Source organism: Rattus norvegicus, chromosome X (assembly GCF_021556685.1).
Source record: "Rattus norvegicus strain SHRSP/BbbUtx chromosome X, alternate assembly SHRSP_T2T, whole genome shotgun sequence".
In the NCBI taxonomy this organism is placed as follows: Eukaryota; Metazoa; Chordata; class Mammalia; order Rodentia; family Muridae; genus Rattus; species Rattus norvegicus.
Window position 1 is genome coordinate 57,231,986 of NC_141554.1, and position 17,258 is coordinate 57,249,243.

General features: G+C 38.0%; 1 protein-coding gene across 13 annotated transcripts in view; it reads left to right on the top strand.

Moving 5' to 3' along the window:
• Dmd (dystrophin) overlaps positions 1-17,258 on the top strand; it is a 2,349,574-nt gene that overhangs the window by 2,245,756 nt on the left and 86,560 nt on the right. For all 13 annotated transcript variants that reach the window (XM_087599109.1, NM_001370876.1, XM_087599108.1 and 10 more), the window contains 3 exon segments: positions 606-807; positions 3,208-3,293; positions 5,666-5,823. In XM_087599109.1, the coding sequence (XP_087455235.1) occupies positions 606-807; positions 3,208-3,293; positions 5,666-5,823 (446 nt within the window).

The following is a 17,258-nucleotide window of genomic DNA, read 5'->3' on the forward strand; positions in this document are numbered from 1 at the left end:
TTTGGCTTGAAAGCCACCTAGATTATTCAGTTTGCCTAGAGAAAATTGGACTGAAGTTGGTTACTTTTTCTTTGTTGGTATGAAGGCAACAAAGGGATGCTGAGTTGTCTATTTCAAGGAGAAAAATGCTTACTGATTTATAAATGCATACCTAGAAATTGAGTTTACACAACCCCGAAACTTCCAGATGCATCTAACTGATCTCTAACACCAATATGAGAAAGGGCTATCAGCCTCTCTTGTGAAACCCCTACTGCATCACTTTTTTCCTACCCAGGTAGAATGACTATAGACTTAGAAGGCAGCCCCCTTTAAATCTCAAATATTCCCTAATAGGCCAGGGAAGGAAGTCATGTATCTTTGCCTGTGTGTTCATCCACTGCCAGTGAGATCTGAAAACAACTTTTGATTGTGAATACTGGTAAAATGGGATCAACTTAGAAGGTGAGGAATGACAACAGAAGACCTTTAAAAGAAGATGGAATTTGGGTTTGGTGTTTACTAAAGAATAGGAAACAACCAGAGTTCTTTAAGAAAAAGGAGTGAAAAGCTTGATGTTTTGCATCATTCATGTTTGTGTCTGTGTGTGTGTTGTTTTGCTGCAGTGGATCTCTTGAGCCTGTCAGCTGCATGTGACGCCTTGGACCAGCACAACCTCAAGCAAAATGATCAGCCCATGGATATCCTGCAGATAATTAACTGTTTGACTACTATTTATGACCGTCTGGAGCAAGAGCACAACAATTTGGTCAATGTCCCTCTCTGTGTGGATATGTGTCTCAACTGGCTTCTCAATGTTTATGATACGTACGTATGAAGGGGGGACCTAGCTTACACAGTGATGACCGTATTGCCATTGCAGTAGTGTCCTAGAAGCTATGAATATCATCTTCCTGGGGTAAATCATTTATGCATATGACTTGAAATATATCTGATAAGCTAGCAGCAAGAGCTGAAATGCAGCCTTTAATCCCATAGGGAGAGGATCTTTGGGAGTTTGGAGCCAACCTGGTCTACACAATGAGTTTCAGGACAGCCAGAACCACTTAGTGACACTCTATGTCAGAGAACAAAAAAGAGCTGGAATGTAGATTGCTCTCAGGTCACAATCCAAACAGAATCTAGCATAAGTCATCTTTTTTTCCAAATAGAATGAGTTATCCTGTTCCTATGGTTCTCTTTTCACTTGAGTTTTGGAATTCCTCCTTCCATTTCGGAGTGAAGCCTCTCATTGGCAAGAATGACAGTGCTCATGGAAATGCTGGTGTACTTATCATCAGATCAAAATTGTCTTAACAGATAGGTAGGACAGTTATGTAGAAGATTGTGAATGGACGAGTCACACAAAATGAAAAGAAGCTCAAAAACAGCAAACTCAGCTCCTGAAGCTAAGGAAAGATTGTTGTTGTTGTTTTGTATTTTACTATGGCTTTACAGAGCTGCTCTTTGGCACCTCCATTCATCACCCTCTCTTAGTTAGAGAACAGTCATTTATTTCTTTTGGATTGCACGCAGGACATAGCTCCAGTTCTCATTTTTGTCTTGTGTTTAATGGATACAATTGAGGAAGGAAGCAGAAGGAATTGGTCATGATTTTTCACTGATTTCCTCTTAGGCCTCAGAATTATTACACGCCTCATTTCACATATCAGCAAGTACATACTCCCATTTGGAAATCTAGGATGGTTTTCTTAAAGGAATTGCACATCAAATACTTTGCCTTCTGCTTCTGTTGTATGCATCTATCTTTTCCTTTGATTATATACAAACACAGTGTTTTCTTTGTTCTTTTGGTAAGATATTAATTTTTTTAAGTTTCAGAACCGTCAGACTATTAAATGTATACACACTTAGTCTACTTGGTTCTTGAACATATCAGATTTTAATTGTGTATTACATTCACATTTGTTTTTTTAAGAATTTATTTTATTTATATGAGTATGCTATTGCTGTCTTCAGACACACTAGAAAAGGGTGTCAGGTCCCATTACAGATGGTTGTGAGACACCATGTGGTTGCTGAGAATTGAACTCAGGACCTCTAGAAGAACAGTCAGTGCTCTTAACCTCTGAGCCATCTCTCCAGCCCTTCACATTTGTTTTAATAAGGGTTTATATTCAGGTTTCCCTCATATTTTTGGCATTATTTTCTTTGCAGATGAGATGTGAATAGATTCTGAATATTTGAGGATAACTTTAACTCCTTAAAGACTTTAATTGTTACATAAAGTTTGCCTGTTAAATGTTGATTTGCTTTTTCCCTCATAGCAAAAAAGATAAATTTTTGCAGTGACAGGAATTTTAGTACAGCATTTGGGTCGAGGATTTTTTTTAACCAAGAGACCTAATAAGTTTTACTGATTGCCAATTTAGCCCATTGACGAACAAACATACCAAAATCTGACATTCAATTACTTTCCAAAATAATATAATGAGTTTAAAAGTTGTCAAAAACCATTTTTTAAATAAAATGGAACCCTGTTTGTTCATTCAATTTTTCTTTTTTTTATACCATAGTTAAATTTTCATGCTAATAACCTTTTGTGTGGAATACTTTATTCTATTTTCTACTGTAAAAAAGCATGACTGTATTAGAATGTTGATCTAGGAGTAGGTTATTTGATATGAATATCATATAGAACATACATTTGAATGCTTTCTGGTACAGTATACCATGCGTTCATTGGATATAAATATTCATATTTTACATTTTGTGCCTTGTGATCCGAAGTGATGACTCATCTTCTTAGTAAACAGTGATCTGATGGAATTCTGGGAGAGCCAAACAGAGAAGAACAGTTAGTTACTAGAAATTGTTTTCAGCTTCAATAAGCAAAATTGACAGTTGGCTTTAGTAATGAGAACTGCTGATACACAGTGATAATTCTTCCTCAGACTCAAAGTGGCTCTTTGTAGATGTGTAGAAAGGTATTTTATCCCTATTTTGTGTAGAGCTACTCTGGCAATTCAAGAGAGGGCTTTTAAGAGTTGAAAATTGGGTAAATATTCATTAACTTGGTTCATCAAACTTTTTCATTTTATTCTAGGTCATGAGACAAATAATGAATTCAGACAAGTTCTTAACAATCTTAATCAAACAATGGCCTATAGAGTTCCTGTATCTAGGGCCCTTTTGCCCCTTAACTAGGAATTTCTACACTCTATTGGTATGCCAGTAATTGTTTTCTGGTTTGCTTCTTCATAATAGGGGACGAACAGGGAGGATCCGTGTCCTGTCTTTTAAAACTGGCATCATTTCTCTGTGTAAAGCACACTTGGAAGACAAGTACAGATGTAAGTCATGTGTATTAACTCCGCATTCTTTATTGATGTTGCCTAATTACCTTGGTTCTAGATGGGAAATGATATTCCTTTCTTATTTGACAGCAGGTTTCTTGCATAAGATGTAGAGCTGCTTTTAAAGGGTCATAAAATTTGGGTTGTGCTGTTCCCTGTCAGACATTAAATTGAAGGTATTTAAATAGAGAATGAGGATTAGCTTCTCCAGTCTGAGTATTATTTTATGTTACATTGACTGTGTCTGAATAAAACACATGTTCCAAGGGGATAAAGTCTGATTTCCTAACCCCTTTGTGTAAGTCAGGAAAAGAAATGTGAAGGTTTAATCCGTGCATTTCCCCTGCCTTTGGATTCTCATTTAAAGAAGACTGTCCAGCATTCGTGTTCAAACCATATTGTTTATTTTATAATCATCTTACTGCAAGTCGTACTGACATCCAATTCTGTGACGTGACTAACATTTTACTATTTGATGGATGGCTAGCCTGCTATTTCTTAAAAGGTATTAAATAGCACCCTCTAGAATTTTCTTTTGATTAGATATTGGGATCTTCTGCGTAAAAAGTGTGAATCTAAAATAAAAAGCAAATTTGAAAGGACTGAGAGCTGGGATGACCAAGTCACCCTCTGTGTTTACCTTACTGTAGAGGACTGTTTATGTTTTTCTCCTTGTAATGCTCATAAGAAATATTTGCAGGAGGAATCAAGTGAATCTAGCCTATCCTGGCTTCCTCCTAAGAACTAGTCATACATAGATGAAGCAGTTTGCTCGGTGTAAAATCGTCAGGAGACCGAAAATCATGGCAAAGCTACCTGTGCCATAGTGCTCATTTTTGTGGAGTAAAACATCACGTACACAAACCACTGTAGCAGTGACTTTCGTTCCCACGGAAATTTTCCTTTCCTAAGAACTAAACAAAAGAAAGTAAAACCAGCACCGCACAAACACAAACTGGGTTTTTTTTTTTAAGCCTTTAAAATTATTGCAGATTAAACAATATTTCTGGGTGCTTTCCTCTTTTAAATATTATATTATATATTTTAAATATATTATTCTAATTGGGCTTGTTGCCTTTTAAAAACATGGGTAGGGGTGGGTCTCCCTGTGTTCCGGTCTCCACTTGATATTTACAAGATCTAGGCCATCCTTGACTACCTAGTAAAACCCTTCAAGAAAACAAATACAGAAACAGTAAGGCTGACATAAAAAAAATCAATGAGAGTATAACATGATATGAACTAATTACATAGTTCATAGGCACAGCATCCTATATGAACATATATGTCAATCTCAGTAAAGCTTAATAGGCTTAGGACTATGTAAAGAAGACTTGATCTTGTTGCATCTTTTAATATACTTAAATGCTTTTGGCTAATTATATGGCTCTTGGTTCTAAAGTTCAGTGGTAGGATTCATATTGTATATACATAATATATATTAACATAATATATGAAACACAGTCCAGAGCATTGTGTTTTGCTTTGAACAATTCAGTTGTGAGAATGTATTTGGGGAGCTGACGAGCTGGCTCAGTGGGTAAAGATACTTGCTGCCAAGCCTGTTAACCTAAGATACCTTCCCAGAATATATATGGTAGGGGTGAAAACCACTTCCTGTAAGTTGTCCCTTGACCTTCACATGCTCTAAATGCATGCATACATAATATATCATATATCAATAAAAATGTGACTTAACAGTACATGTAGAATGGGCAATGGTGCCATAGATAAAGGCTATGTAGTATCTTGCTACTACAGCTGATGATCTAAGTTTGGTCCTCAAGACCCACAAGGTGGAAAGGAAAGAGTTGACTCCTGTAAGTCTTCCTTTGGCTTGCACACATGGGCCATGATAATATGTGACTCCCATTCTGCCTATAAATAAATGACATTTAAAAGATATACATATAAACTCACCTTCTTTGCAGGGCTATAGTGTATTTAAACTTTCAGACATCATATGTAGGTAGTGATAATTAACCTAATTTGTAGAAATATGTTCTTATTAGCCTAAATTAGCCTTCATCCCTTTCAGCCTAACATAGAGAAAGCCTTGAGTTCGGTTCCAAGAACTACATAAAGCCACACACCTATACTTAGCACTCAGGAGGTGGAATCAGGAGAATAAGAAGTTCAAGGCTATCTTCAACTATATAGCAAGTTTAAGGCCTGGCTGCACTATATTAGACCACACACCCACCCCAAAAAATGAGAAAAGTAAGACAAAAAGAAAGACAGTGAGCCTCTTTTGTGCACATATTGGTTATTCCTGTGAAATAGTACTCACATTGAACTGGACATTGGGGTTCTGTTTACGTCCATCCACTTATGCTTTGATTTCTATCATTCTCTTCTTTCTTTTATAGACCTTTTCAAGCAAGTGGCAAGTTCAACCGGCTTTTGTGACCAGCGTAGACTGGGTCTTCTTCTGCATGATTCTATTCAAATCCCAAGACAGTTGGGTGAAGTTGCCTCCTTTGGGGGCAGTAACATTGAGCCGAGTGTCAGGAGCTGTTTCCAGTTTGTAAGTAACTCACCTTTTTGTTTTTCTGTGTGTATGACAGGGCAAATGTTCTACCGCCAGTCCACTCCCTGCCCCACCCCCATTCTACATATACATACACACATTCAGCCCTCTCTACAAGCCTTCAGTAAGAGCTAAGGTTTGGACATTTTCCTAGTGTCTATTTGCTCAATACACCTCCACTCTTGTTCATTCTGCCTTTTCCTGCTCCATCGATTCTTTCTGTCCTTTATTTTCTGCTTCTTCTCCTCTTCCTCATCCTCCTCCTTCTCCATGCCTAAGCACTTTGCTGTGATATCCATATAGACTGGTTTCTATGTTTGGTAAAGTAGGTAGCATCAATACGTAGTGCTATAATGAACATATTCATGTGATTGTTGCTTTTCTTAAAAGTCTCTCTCTCTCTCTCTCTCTCTCTCTCTCTCTCTCTCTGTGTGTGTGTGTGTGTGTGTGTGTGTGTGTGTGTGTGTGTGTGTGTGTATGTATGTGAGTGTGTGTTTTCTAGGTAGAAATGTGGGCAGGTGTATACCACAGAAGACAACCTTGAGAATCAGTACTAACTTTCCATCTTGTTTCAGAAAGGGTCTCTTGCTCTTTGCTAGTATATATGCCTGACAAGCTGGCCCACCAAATTTCAGGGGTTCTCCTATCTCTGCCTTTTCTTTTGTCATAGGACCAGTGAGATGGCAGACATACAATGCTGCCTGGCTTTGTATAGTTCTGAGCTCAATCAAGTTTTAATGCTTCTGCAGCAAGCACTTAACCCACCAAGCCTCCCCAAATGGGACCCATTTCTTTTCTCTGACGTTGATTCCTTTGGATAAATTCTCCAGGAATATAATGATCAGATTCAAGGCTATAAATATTTCTGTGGCTTTTGATTCATATTAACAGATGGCTTTTCTTCAACAACTCTTTCTAGTTGTAATGCCACTAGAGTTAATGTAATCAGATATTTGCAAGACCACATTATTCACTGTATTCTTATGTATTTTAAAATGTTACAAGCTGTTTTACTTGTGTAAGGTTTCTTAATCCATTCTAATCCCATTCGCAATGTTAAGATTTATAAAATTGAAGTCTTTTACCACAGACTAAGAGAAAATCCTAGGTAGCTTTCTAGGCAGAACCCTGTGACTATTTGGATGGTAAAGCAGTTTGACTGTAAGAGTTTTTGACAATACAATTGAATGTGCACAAAATAAACCCACTTATATAGAGTGGGGGCATATTTGAATTATTTTGCCAAAATGGTAGCAAAATAGTTTAAAATAGATATGGGAAATAAGTGGATTTTTCACCATTCCAAAGCATGAAAACACTTTCGTTATGAAACTGTTTTACATGTTGCTGTAGTAATATCGATTCTAGAATATCAATACTAACTTTCATATAATGAACTCTAATAGCCTTATATAATAAAGATTCGTTTTTTTTTTTTTTTAAATCAGGTATACAACAACATGCAGTACTATAAATGGCCCCCTAATCTTTGTTTTCCTTTTAGGAAGGTTCTACTTACTTTATTTTTAGTTTAAGCTATGACACACATGCACTAGTGTTCACAGGTATGTGTCTATGTATTGGATCTTAGGTTAAAAGTAAAGATCAGATTATAGTGGTATTGGCAGCCGTCTCTACTGTATGATGGCCCCTGTTGCAGACAGCTCTGCTTAGGACTCCCTGTCACCTCACTGTACTGACTCATTGGGCAGCTATCACCTTTCTTACTGTAGTGTCCCTACCTGGCTTTAGTTGTCAGGATAGGGGGTTAAACTGAAGTTCTGTTTTTCCTGGTGAGAAGGCCAGTGTGTTCCACCTCTGCTTTTGCTAGCCGCCTCTTCTTTAGTACTCCACCTCTCTTACTCCACTGCTTGCCTTCTCTGTTAATAGCAGCACTCTCTTCTCAGCATCAGCATTTGAACTCAGTCCATCTTGCATATTGATTGAATGCCTCTGTGCTAGCTGGCAAGCTCCTGGAAACCACTTTTGTTACATTGGGAAGAAATTGACCAATAGATGCCCAGGGATTAACAAGTGACTTTTTATTTGCTCCTTGGTTTTCTTCTCCCTTAATTTCCTTCTTTGAGCAGTTATAATTTGAAAAAAGAGAGAAAGCAAACAAAGCATTTCTTTTGAATCCTTTACTTTGTTTTCCTTGTCCTGTTTCTCAGTCTGCTCATTGCTTGCGCACGCATTGTAGTGCCTTCCTTCCGTGTGAATGTCGTTATTTACTTTATGTACATGGTAACCATCATTAAAAGTCTCCAATTTCCTTCAATTTTCTACTGGTTAAACTCTAGTTCTTTATTTTAGCCCTCAGATCTTTTCTAAGGTAGTTCCATAACCATTGCTTAGAAACATTGCATTGGCTACCTTAGAACAGCCACACCTCACTATTGTTACTTATAAAATTTTGCTTTTAGTCCTATGAATTTGCTCACTGAATTCTCAATCTTTTGAGGAGAGTACAGTGGACAAGCTTTGAAGATTTTTGGCTTTTTGTTTGAACAACTCATCTTTATCTGTCACATCTTCCCCAAATATATTCTTTCTGACACCTTTTTTTTCCAGTGCTTTCAAGGGCACACAACAAACGTTTCATCACATTTGTCTTAGGTCCTGGATACAATAAGGTGTGTTGTATAACAAAATGGAATAGGCAAGAATTGTTGAGGGGATGGTAAGGTCAAGTATTGACGAACTGAATGTTTATAGTAGAGTGGACCCAGATATGGCTAATCTTATTGAGAGCTTCTTGTAATCATTTCCTGCCTTTTTGAATGGCTCCATTGTGAATGTTTCCCTCAGAATCTTTGTGCTGGCCCTGGCTTGCTTTTCCTCAAAGGCACTCTGGTGGTCACCTTGCCTTTCATTGTGCCAAAGGCATGCAAATACAATGCTTGCTTTGGGAAAGATAACAGTGAAAACACCCTCTGCCCTCTGTTTGAAGTAGAAGACCTTGGGAATTGGGAGGCTCACTCCTTCCACAAGCTTGTGCTCAAAGATTGCTATTTCTGCTAGCATGAGGAGGCAGTGAAGTGCTTGTTTCTCTTATTGATTCATTTTTTGCACTTCAGGTGTTGATTTAAAGGAACAGTTCTTCTGTGTCCTTTGTCTCTTTTCACCACATAGAAAACTTACTTTATCCTGTGATAATCTAGTTAGAAAGGTATGTTCATGGTCTACTGGAGGCAGGGAGAAAGGTGAATTTCCATGGCCCAAGCTCTCTAGACGATCTTCAAAAGTTTCCCTCAGTTCTATATATCCCCACCATCTGCTAACAAAGATATAAAGGAAGTCACCCATCAAATCTAAAAACTAAAAAAAAAAAAATTACCTATATGGTAGCACACACATAAAATCCCACTACATAGGAGGCAGAAGCAGAAGAATCACCACAAGTTTGAGGCTACCCTAAACTACATAGTGAGTTAGAAGCCAGCCTGGGGTACATAGCAAGACCTTCCAAAAAGAACAAACAGGAGTCTGGGAGACTTGACAATGTACTTGTACTGTGTTAGGATCTTAAAACTGAGTTTGGATTCCTTACGTGCATGTAGAAGTCCAGGTGTCGCAGCATGTGCATGTAATCCCAGGATCAGGGAGGTAGGAAAGGCAGAGCCCCTGATCTTGCTGGCCAGACAGCCTTGCTGAACTGATGAGATCCAGATTCAGCAAGGGGGCCAGTCTCAAAAAATAAGTAGAGAGTCAGTGAATAAATGCACTCACCACAAAAACCTAGCAACCTGAGTTGAAATTTAGGAACCCACATAAAGGTGGAAGGAGGGATTTCATTCCACAAAGTTGTCTTCTGAAGTCCTTATTGCATGCCATGATGCTTGCTTCCCCCTCCCTCACACACTGAAACGTTAGTGAAAATGAAACCATGTCTGTCACTATCTAAAACAAGGTAAGTTTCTGGCATCTTAGTAATACTGAGTGAAGCTACCAGCACACTACTGTCAATGCAACTGGGTGGTTGCCTCCTTTTGATAGTGATGGAAACGTTTTGAAACCTGGCTGTTTTGTGAGACAGCTTCAACTACTGTGTGATTACTTTGTTCCTCTTTCATATTCCCTTGCAAAAAGGACATTGAGACAGGAAATTGATCTTTCAGGCCACAATAAAGCCAAACTCACTGTGGCAGCAGGTCACAGACTGACTGAAAGAACATTCAGGTTGTCTACATCTTTTTCTGGTCAAGAAATGATGCTCAGGGAGAGATGGTGAATATATTTTATACCATACCCTTATACCAACTAGTGGGTTTAACCAGTTCAAATACTGGTCTGGACTAATAAATAAAGGACCACTGTGTTGACATAATACTTTACATCAGTTTTAGGTTGCAGTGGGATGACATAAAATAGTGAGTATCTCTCCTTTCACACACACACACACACACACACACACACACACACACACACACACCCCATTATAACTAATGCATGGCTCAGTGATTAAGAGTATATACTGTTCTTGCAGAGAACCTGAATGTGGTTCCTAGCACGCATGCAAGGTGACTCACAACTGCCTGTATCTCAAGTCCAGCGTAATCTGACACTCTCTTTTGTACTCTGCTGGCATCTGCACTCACATGCCCATCCCTACGGTCACCTATATATAAGTAACTAAATAAAAAAGCCTTTAATCCATTTGGTTGTGCCTTGTCTGTTTTTAAATAAAAGGAAATATTGCTTTTAGATACAGAAACTCTTCAGTGACTTCTGAATAGAGTCGTATGTCAGCAAATAGCATTTGGCACCGCTGTGAGATATACTTCCCTCCTCCACTCTGATGGGCTTTGTAGTATTTTCTTATATAAACAATTTAATGACTTTATTATTTAGATAGACTTGAGTACACCAACTTTATATTCACTATGCTTCAAGTACAAATGCTAGAGTGTCAAAATCTGTTCATTCTACATCTGTTTTCTGCCTCCTGCTGTATTCATACATTCAAAATGAATGCATTGCTGTTTCAACTATCTTTCAAATTTTATACTCATATGACAAAATAAATTTCATATGTGTAGTTGGGATAATATAGAATGAATACAGAAAAGACAATAAATTACAGTCTCGATTGTTAAAAACGTGTGTGTGTGTGTGTGTGTGTGTGTGTGTGACACAAAAAAACATGCAAGGATCTTTGGAGTTGTGGCAAACTATACATACTTAAACGATGGAGTTATGCATACATTTAGATGTAAAATCTCAAGACTGCTCTGGGTAAGACTTGTATAGGTATATTTCTTACCTTCCCCGACTACTGACATCTTGATGGTATTATGAGGATTAAATGAGCCAGCAAGGGTAAATTACTTAGTTGTGGTGGGCACCTGCTAGGCTGGGCACTAGCTATGATTGCCTTGAGGGTCCTGTAATATGAGAACACTATGTCAATATAAACAGTTCATTATACCTATAACTTTGTATCTGTGGCTTCAATTTGAAGCTCTTAGGTTGTTTCTATGCAGATGTTTCTAGGCATAAAAAATTCCATGCCAGGAGACATTTTCCCTAATTAGATATCAATTCTCAAGGCAATTGATTACATTTTATATTTTCATTCCTTAGATAAATTATTTAAAAAATTCCTCTTTTTGAGAGCTTACTTTGGGTGCTATAGACATTCTCTTTAGAGCCCCTTTGGACTGACGGATGCACAGGCGTATCCATTGAGATAGCCTATTGTAGAGAATAAGTTTTATCATGAATTAGCATTTCCAACTCTCTTTTTCTACAAATGGGAACAGAAAAAAGAAAGGTGCAGGTCTATTGCTTCTTTTGTTGTGGTACTACAGGCTGAACCCAAAGCCTCATGCTTGAAAAACAGGGCACCCTCCTTTTGCTTTAAATCTGTTTTGAATCCTGGATTAGTGTTTTTTTTATCATTTCAATATTTGTGCTAATTCATGATAAAACTAATGCTTCATGGTCAGGGAAACTAACAAATAAACTCAACGTTTATCACTGCTTTCCTCCCAGTATTAACCACTGATTTTTTTTTACTTATTCACTTTATATTAACACTTACTGCCCCCTCCTGATCTCTCCCTCCCAGAACCCTTCCCCCTTCCCTTCTCCTCTGAGCAGGTGGGGACCCCCTGGGTATCACCTCCCACCCTAGCCCTTAAAGTCTCTGAGAGGCTAGGTGCTTTCTCACCGAGGCCAGACAAGGTAGCCCAGCTAGAAGAACATATGCCCAGGTAGAGCTTTCGGGATAGCCCCTGCTCCAGTTGTTCAGGACCCACATAAAGACCAAGCTTCATGTCTGCTACATATGAGCAGGAAGTCCTAGGTCCAACCTGTGTATGTTCTTTGGTTGGTGGTTCAGACTCTGAGAGCCCCAAGTGTCCAAGTTAGGTTGACTTTGTGGGTCTTTTTTGGTCTTCCTATGGAGTTATCCCCATGACGGCTCACAATCCTTCCAATTCTCCAAGCTCCATTCACTATTTCTCTGTGGATGTCTGGCACTGTCTGAGTCAGAACCATTGAACTTTTTTTTTTAATTTCATTTTTCTAAAGATTATTTAAGATGAAAAAGTATAAAACTTAACTTCTGGAAGATTTTTATCTATTTATCCAATGACATCAGCATATTTTGACTTGTTCATCTGATAACTACAAGTTCTTATTGCACTTACATTTTTATTTTTTTCAAACCAGGCTTCACTACATAGCTCTGGGTAGCCTGTAAACAATTTTAAGCATTTACTTATTTGTGGTGTGTGTGTGTGTGTGTGTGTGTGTGTGTGTGTGTGTGTGTGTGTTCATGCAAGCACACTCATGTATACTCTCACACACTAGCTCTTGTAAATTCTTGTTATCTGCTTCCGTCTTGTCAGCTCAGAGAATAAAACTCAGGTCCTCGGGACGTTCCGGAGCAAGTCCTTTACCTGGTGAGCCATTGAGGCAACCTCCTTGATAATATTTTATGATAGATTTTTTTTTATAAAGATTTCGGGGCTAGGGATATGGTCAGTGACTATGGATGCTTGCTGTGCAAACATTAGGACCTAAGTTTGGATCCCAAGCAGCCATGTAAAAGGTAGCCATGGTTGCCTGTGTCTGTAAAGTCAGCTGAGGGTTTATGGAGATAGGAAGCTTGCCAGGCTTTTCTGCCCAGCTACCACCAGTCAAGCTTCAGATTCATTTAGCCAGCGGGTTCATGAAATACCCTGTCCCAGAGGAGGAAGGTCAAAAAGTGATAGAGCAGGATTCCTGGAGTCCTCCTCTGCCTGTCCACACACATCCAAAGCCCCTGCACACACTGTATGTATATATCACACATGGTGATTTTCATCTTTTCCTTTTTTTAATGCTACATTTGATTTGGTGGAGTACTATTTACTATCTGGTGCTCAGTCCTGAGTTTAGACAAATATATAAAGTATAATAGCAGTTCTAAAATTCCTTCTGCCTCATTGTCTTTCTTTGTGCTCATTCACAATCAATGTGGACTGCAGCTCTGCATTTCTCTTTCTTTAATTTTGCCTTTTCCCCAACCGGGTTCTAAATAAGCACAGACAACAGCAATGGAAGCGTTAACTCTATAAGGTCCACCATTGCATAAAGCACCCTGCTCTGTACTTGATAGAGGAGCACTTTTCCATATACGGAAAACTTCCTTTTAAGTAGGAAATCTCTATCATAAATTCCTAACTGAATATATGAAGGGGTTTGCATAGACTTCAAATTGGGCTTCGGGCTCTAAGGCCAGGGTGTTAATTGCTGTATTAGCCAGGTGGAGTGGAGAGCCTGAGGTCAGGATAGGTGTCCTTGAACATGTAAATGAAGAGCGGATAATCACCATGTGTTATTGTTTGGGCTGATTTTTATCTTTAATGGGTGATTCAGAGTCCTGATTAATATTTAGAGCAGTGACTGCTGGCCTCCAACCTGCTCATTATCTTCCCAACTTTAAAGAAAATACTTGATTTCTACCCAAGACAGCAGTTATGGGAAGCCTTTTACTTCTTATTTCAAGACAAGTCTTGACCTTTCAATCTCCACCTCAAACAAGATAAAAATTTGGTAGATGTAGAAGAACTCATTTTCATGACTGGAAATGCAATTTAGAATCCCAGAAAAGGACATCTTTATGATGTAAAGGAGGGTGTTATAGGAGCCATGATGAGAGAATAGAGAGTGAGTTTTGTGTGAGGTTCCTAACTTCTGAGCACTTGAGGAGATTTTTCCAATTTTATGCCTTTATGTTAAGACCATTAGACTGCCCTCCCTATACTTGTTAAAAACTCATTTACCCATCCTCCTAACTTACACTTCTGTATGAAGGAATTACTTGAGAGAAATGATGATTTCCAGCCATTATTTTATTTGAAACACTTCAATCACTAAGACTCATAACAGAATAATGAATAACCATGTGTCCTATGTATGTCTCTAACCATTAGTTTTTGCTATATACATATGTATTACCCTCAGAGCCCTCTGTGTGCTTTGTGTGAGCATACACATGAATAAACATTCTTTGTCCTTTACCACTTAAAGGGAAAGAGGCACCGCAACACAGAGCTCCAGATTTGACTATACACACCTTTTCTATAAATCACATGCCCACAAGTCAAGGGCACAAGAAAGGACAAGTCTGATACTTAACAATGTTAAGCTTCTCCATGCTTACTAATGGATATGTGCGTGGTCGTGCTTGCTGCCATTTACACAATTGAAGTGAGTTTAGTAGTTTATCCAACAAAATCCACAATGAAAATTCCTTTTTGGTTTAGAGCATTCCTTACATTAGCTATTTTTCAAGATCCAATCAATACTTTTCACACACACACACACACACACACACACACACACACACACACACACACTTTAGAATATATACTCATAATATGTAATGTATATCATTCATATATATATATATATATATATATATATATATATATATATATATATATATATATATCAGTAGTTGTTCAGTACCTAAGGCTGAACTGAAAAATCAGCTGCTCTTCAGTATACTTTGGAATCCTGAAAAACTAGGGTTTTGTTTGTTTGTTTTTCTAGTCTTTGTTTTGCCAGTGAAGGAATTCCTTCATACCAGGATAGATGAATTTGCCAACAAGAGTGAGGTCAAGCGGGCAAACCAAAACCTTTCTTTTTTTAAAAAAAAAAAATGTGAACTGCCACCAGAAAGGGTGGCACAGATTTAGGGTGACTTTTCTCATGTTAACTGATCCAATTAAGATCCTTTCCAGTTGGTTCCAGAACTAGTTAATCTGGTGATCAAAAATAGCCATCAAGGGGGTTGGGGATTTAGCTCAGTGGTAGAGCACTTGCCTAGCAAGCTCAAGGCTCTGGGTTCTGTCCCCAGCTCCGAAAAAAAGAAAAGAAAAAAAATAGCCATCACTATTCCTCAACATCTTTTATTATTTGATTTTTTTCAGTTTTCTTTCATAATATTGACATTTTGAATTGGTACAGACCAGTTTCCTTTTATTTTCTATGTATGGGTGGTTTGCATGCTTGCTTGTCTGTGGCCACATGTATCCACTACCTACCTATGGGGACCAGAATCCAGTGTCACAGTCTCTGGAACGGCTGTTATAGATGATTGTGAGCCAACATGTGGGTGCTGGGAACCAAACTTGGGTCATCTGGAAGAACAACCAGTGCTCTGAACTGCTGGCCTACCTTTCCAGCTCTCAGAACATATTTCTTGTTAATACTCCTGTTCTGGATTTCTCTTCCCCAACATGATTCCCATTAAAGGTTTTTTTTGTTTTGTTTGAGGGTTTTTTGTTGTTTTATTTTTTAATTTTGGTTTGGTTTGGTTTGCCAGAAGATTGTAGAGCTGCTGCTGCTGTGTACCTCCTATTGCACCATAGCAGAATAAACTTGAACTCTCTTTTTATGAGTAACTAATAATAATTGAAGTGGTATTGGCACATATTTCTACTGTCAAGTACCTCTTTTCCCTTTGCTATAAGAAAGTAAGTGTTGTGATATCTTGAGACTGTGGCTATCCTTAGCAACCTTTGTTGTTAACATCTATGATGTTTCTTGTGTAATCCAATTATTCTCTTAGTGGTGGCATGATATGATTTTCGAATTCTAACTTTTTTTGATGAATGCACTACTTGGTTTTCTTATATGAAGAAGTACGTCCATGTTCCTACCTTCATATTTTCTTGGGCATTAATGTGAAGGTACAAAGGATGTTTCTCCTATTTGAACTAATTTTGGATATTTTTACTATAGCATTATTTTAAGTGACAATGCAGAGAAACAATCCTTTCCCCTCATGGGTTAATAAATATTTCCATGTAAACATATTCTTTTGTGAAAAAGAGCAAGTTGATGCAGAGAAACACATAACTGAAACAGTGTACTCACGAAGTTTGAGAAGGTCATAGGTATTTCTGCTTCCCTCTGTCCACCACCTATTTGTTACTTTAATGTATGTACTGACCCACACTTATCAGTCTGTGCAGCTCATATATGCCTTGGCATCTAATGCTCTGAAGAACATGTATTGACAAAACGTAGGAAGGTGATCAGAAGATATATAAATATGCATTCATCGCAGCGTTTTGGAGAACTCACTTGCATGCCAAATCATTATCAATATGCTTTTCCACAGACAAGTGAAGAATTCAAAATAAAATTAAGTACCTCTACATTTCCTTAAGGGGTTTCTTAGCTATGACAGCTTAGGGCTTTCAAATTATGGAATCAAAAGTTTCAAAAAGAATTTTGGAGATCGACCTCCATGTTCCCACAGGACATTACTTTTGTCCTCCCTTTTTAATACTACGTTAGGCACCCATGTTTTATTATTAAAATAATACTCTTGAGCTATGTCTTTAACCTCTTTGGGGCTGGCTTTTTTTATCTATAACACAACATTAAACCAGATTATCTTAAGAGTTACTTATCTCCAGGTTTCTTTGATTATATGCTAAGTGTTCCAAAGGCAGAAAGGAAAATAGATTATTGTACTCACTTCAAAGCTTGGGCATTATCAGCAGAGTCTTACCTGATCTGGGTAATAACTCTTGCAAGAAAGATGTAGGGCAAAGGAAACAGTCTTGTACATAGAACGTGGCCTTTTACATGAAAACAGACGGTTCTCTAAAGAGCAGTAGCACACACTAAGAGCAAAACATGAAAAAGCATTGTGTGTAGGACCTCAAATAAATGATCCCTTGTGTCCCTACACTAGTTTCCTCAGCAACTCAAAAGCAAAACACAAGTATCTGTGTCTAGGAGGATGAAACTGTCACTTTCTTTATGTTTTATTTGCTACATGCAGATTTTGTGTTGTTTCATAGAGGGATTTTTTTTATCGCTCATTTGATTTTCATAAAAATTGGGATAGTTTGGAAGAAGAGTCATTAATATTCTTTACAACATGTGCTTGTTCTGCCTTTTATGTTCAGTGCTAGTGTAGA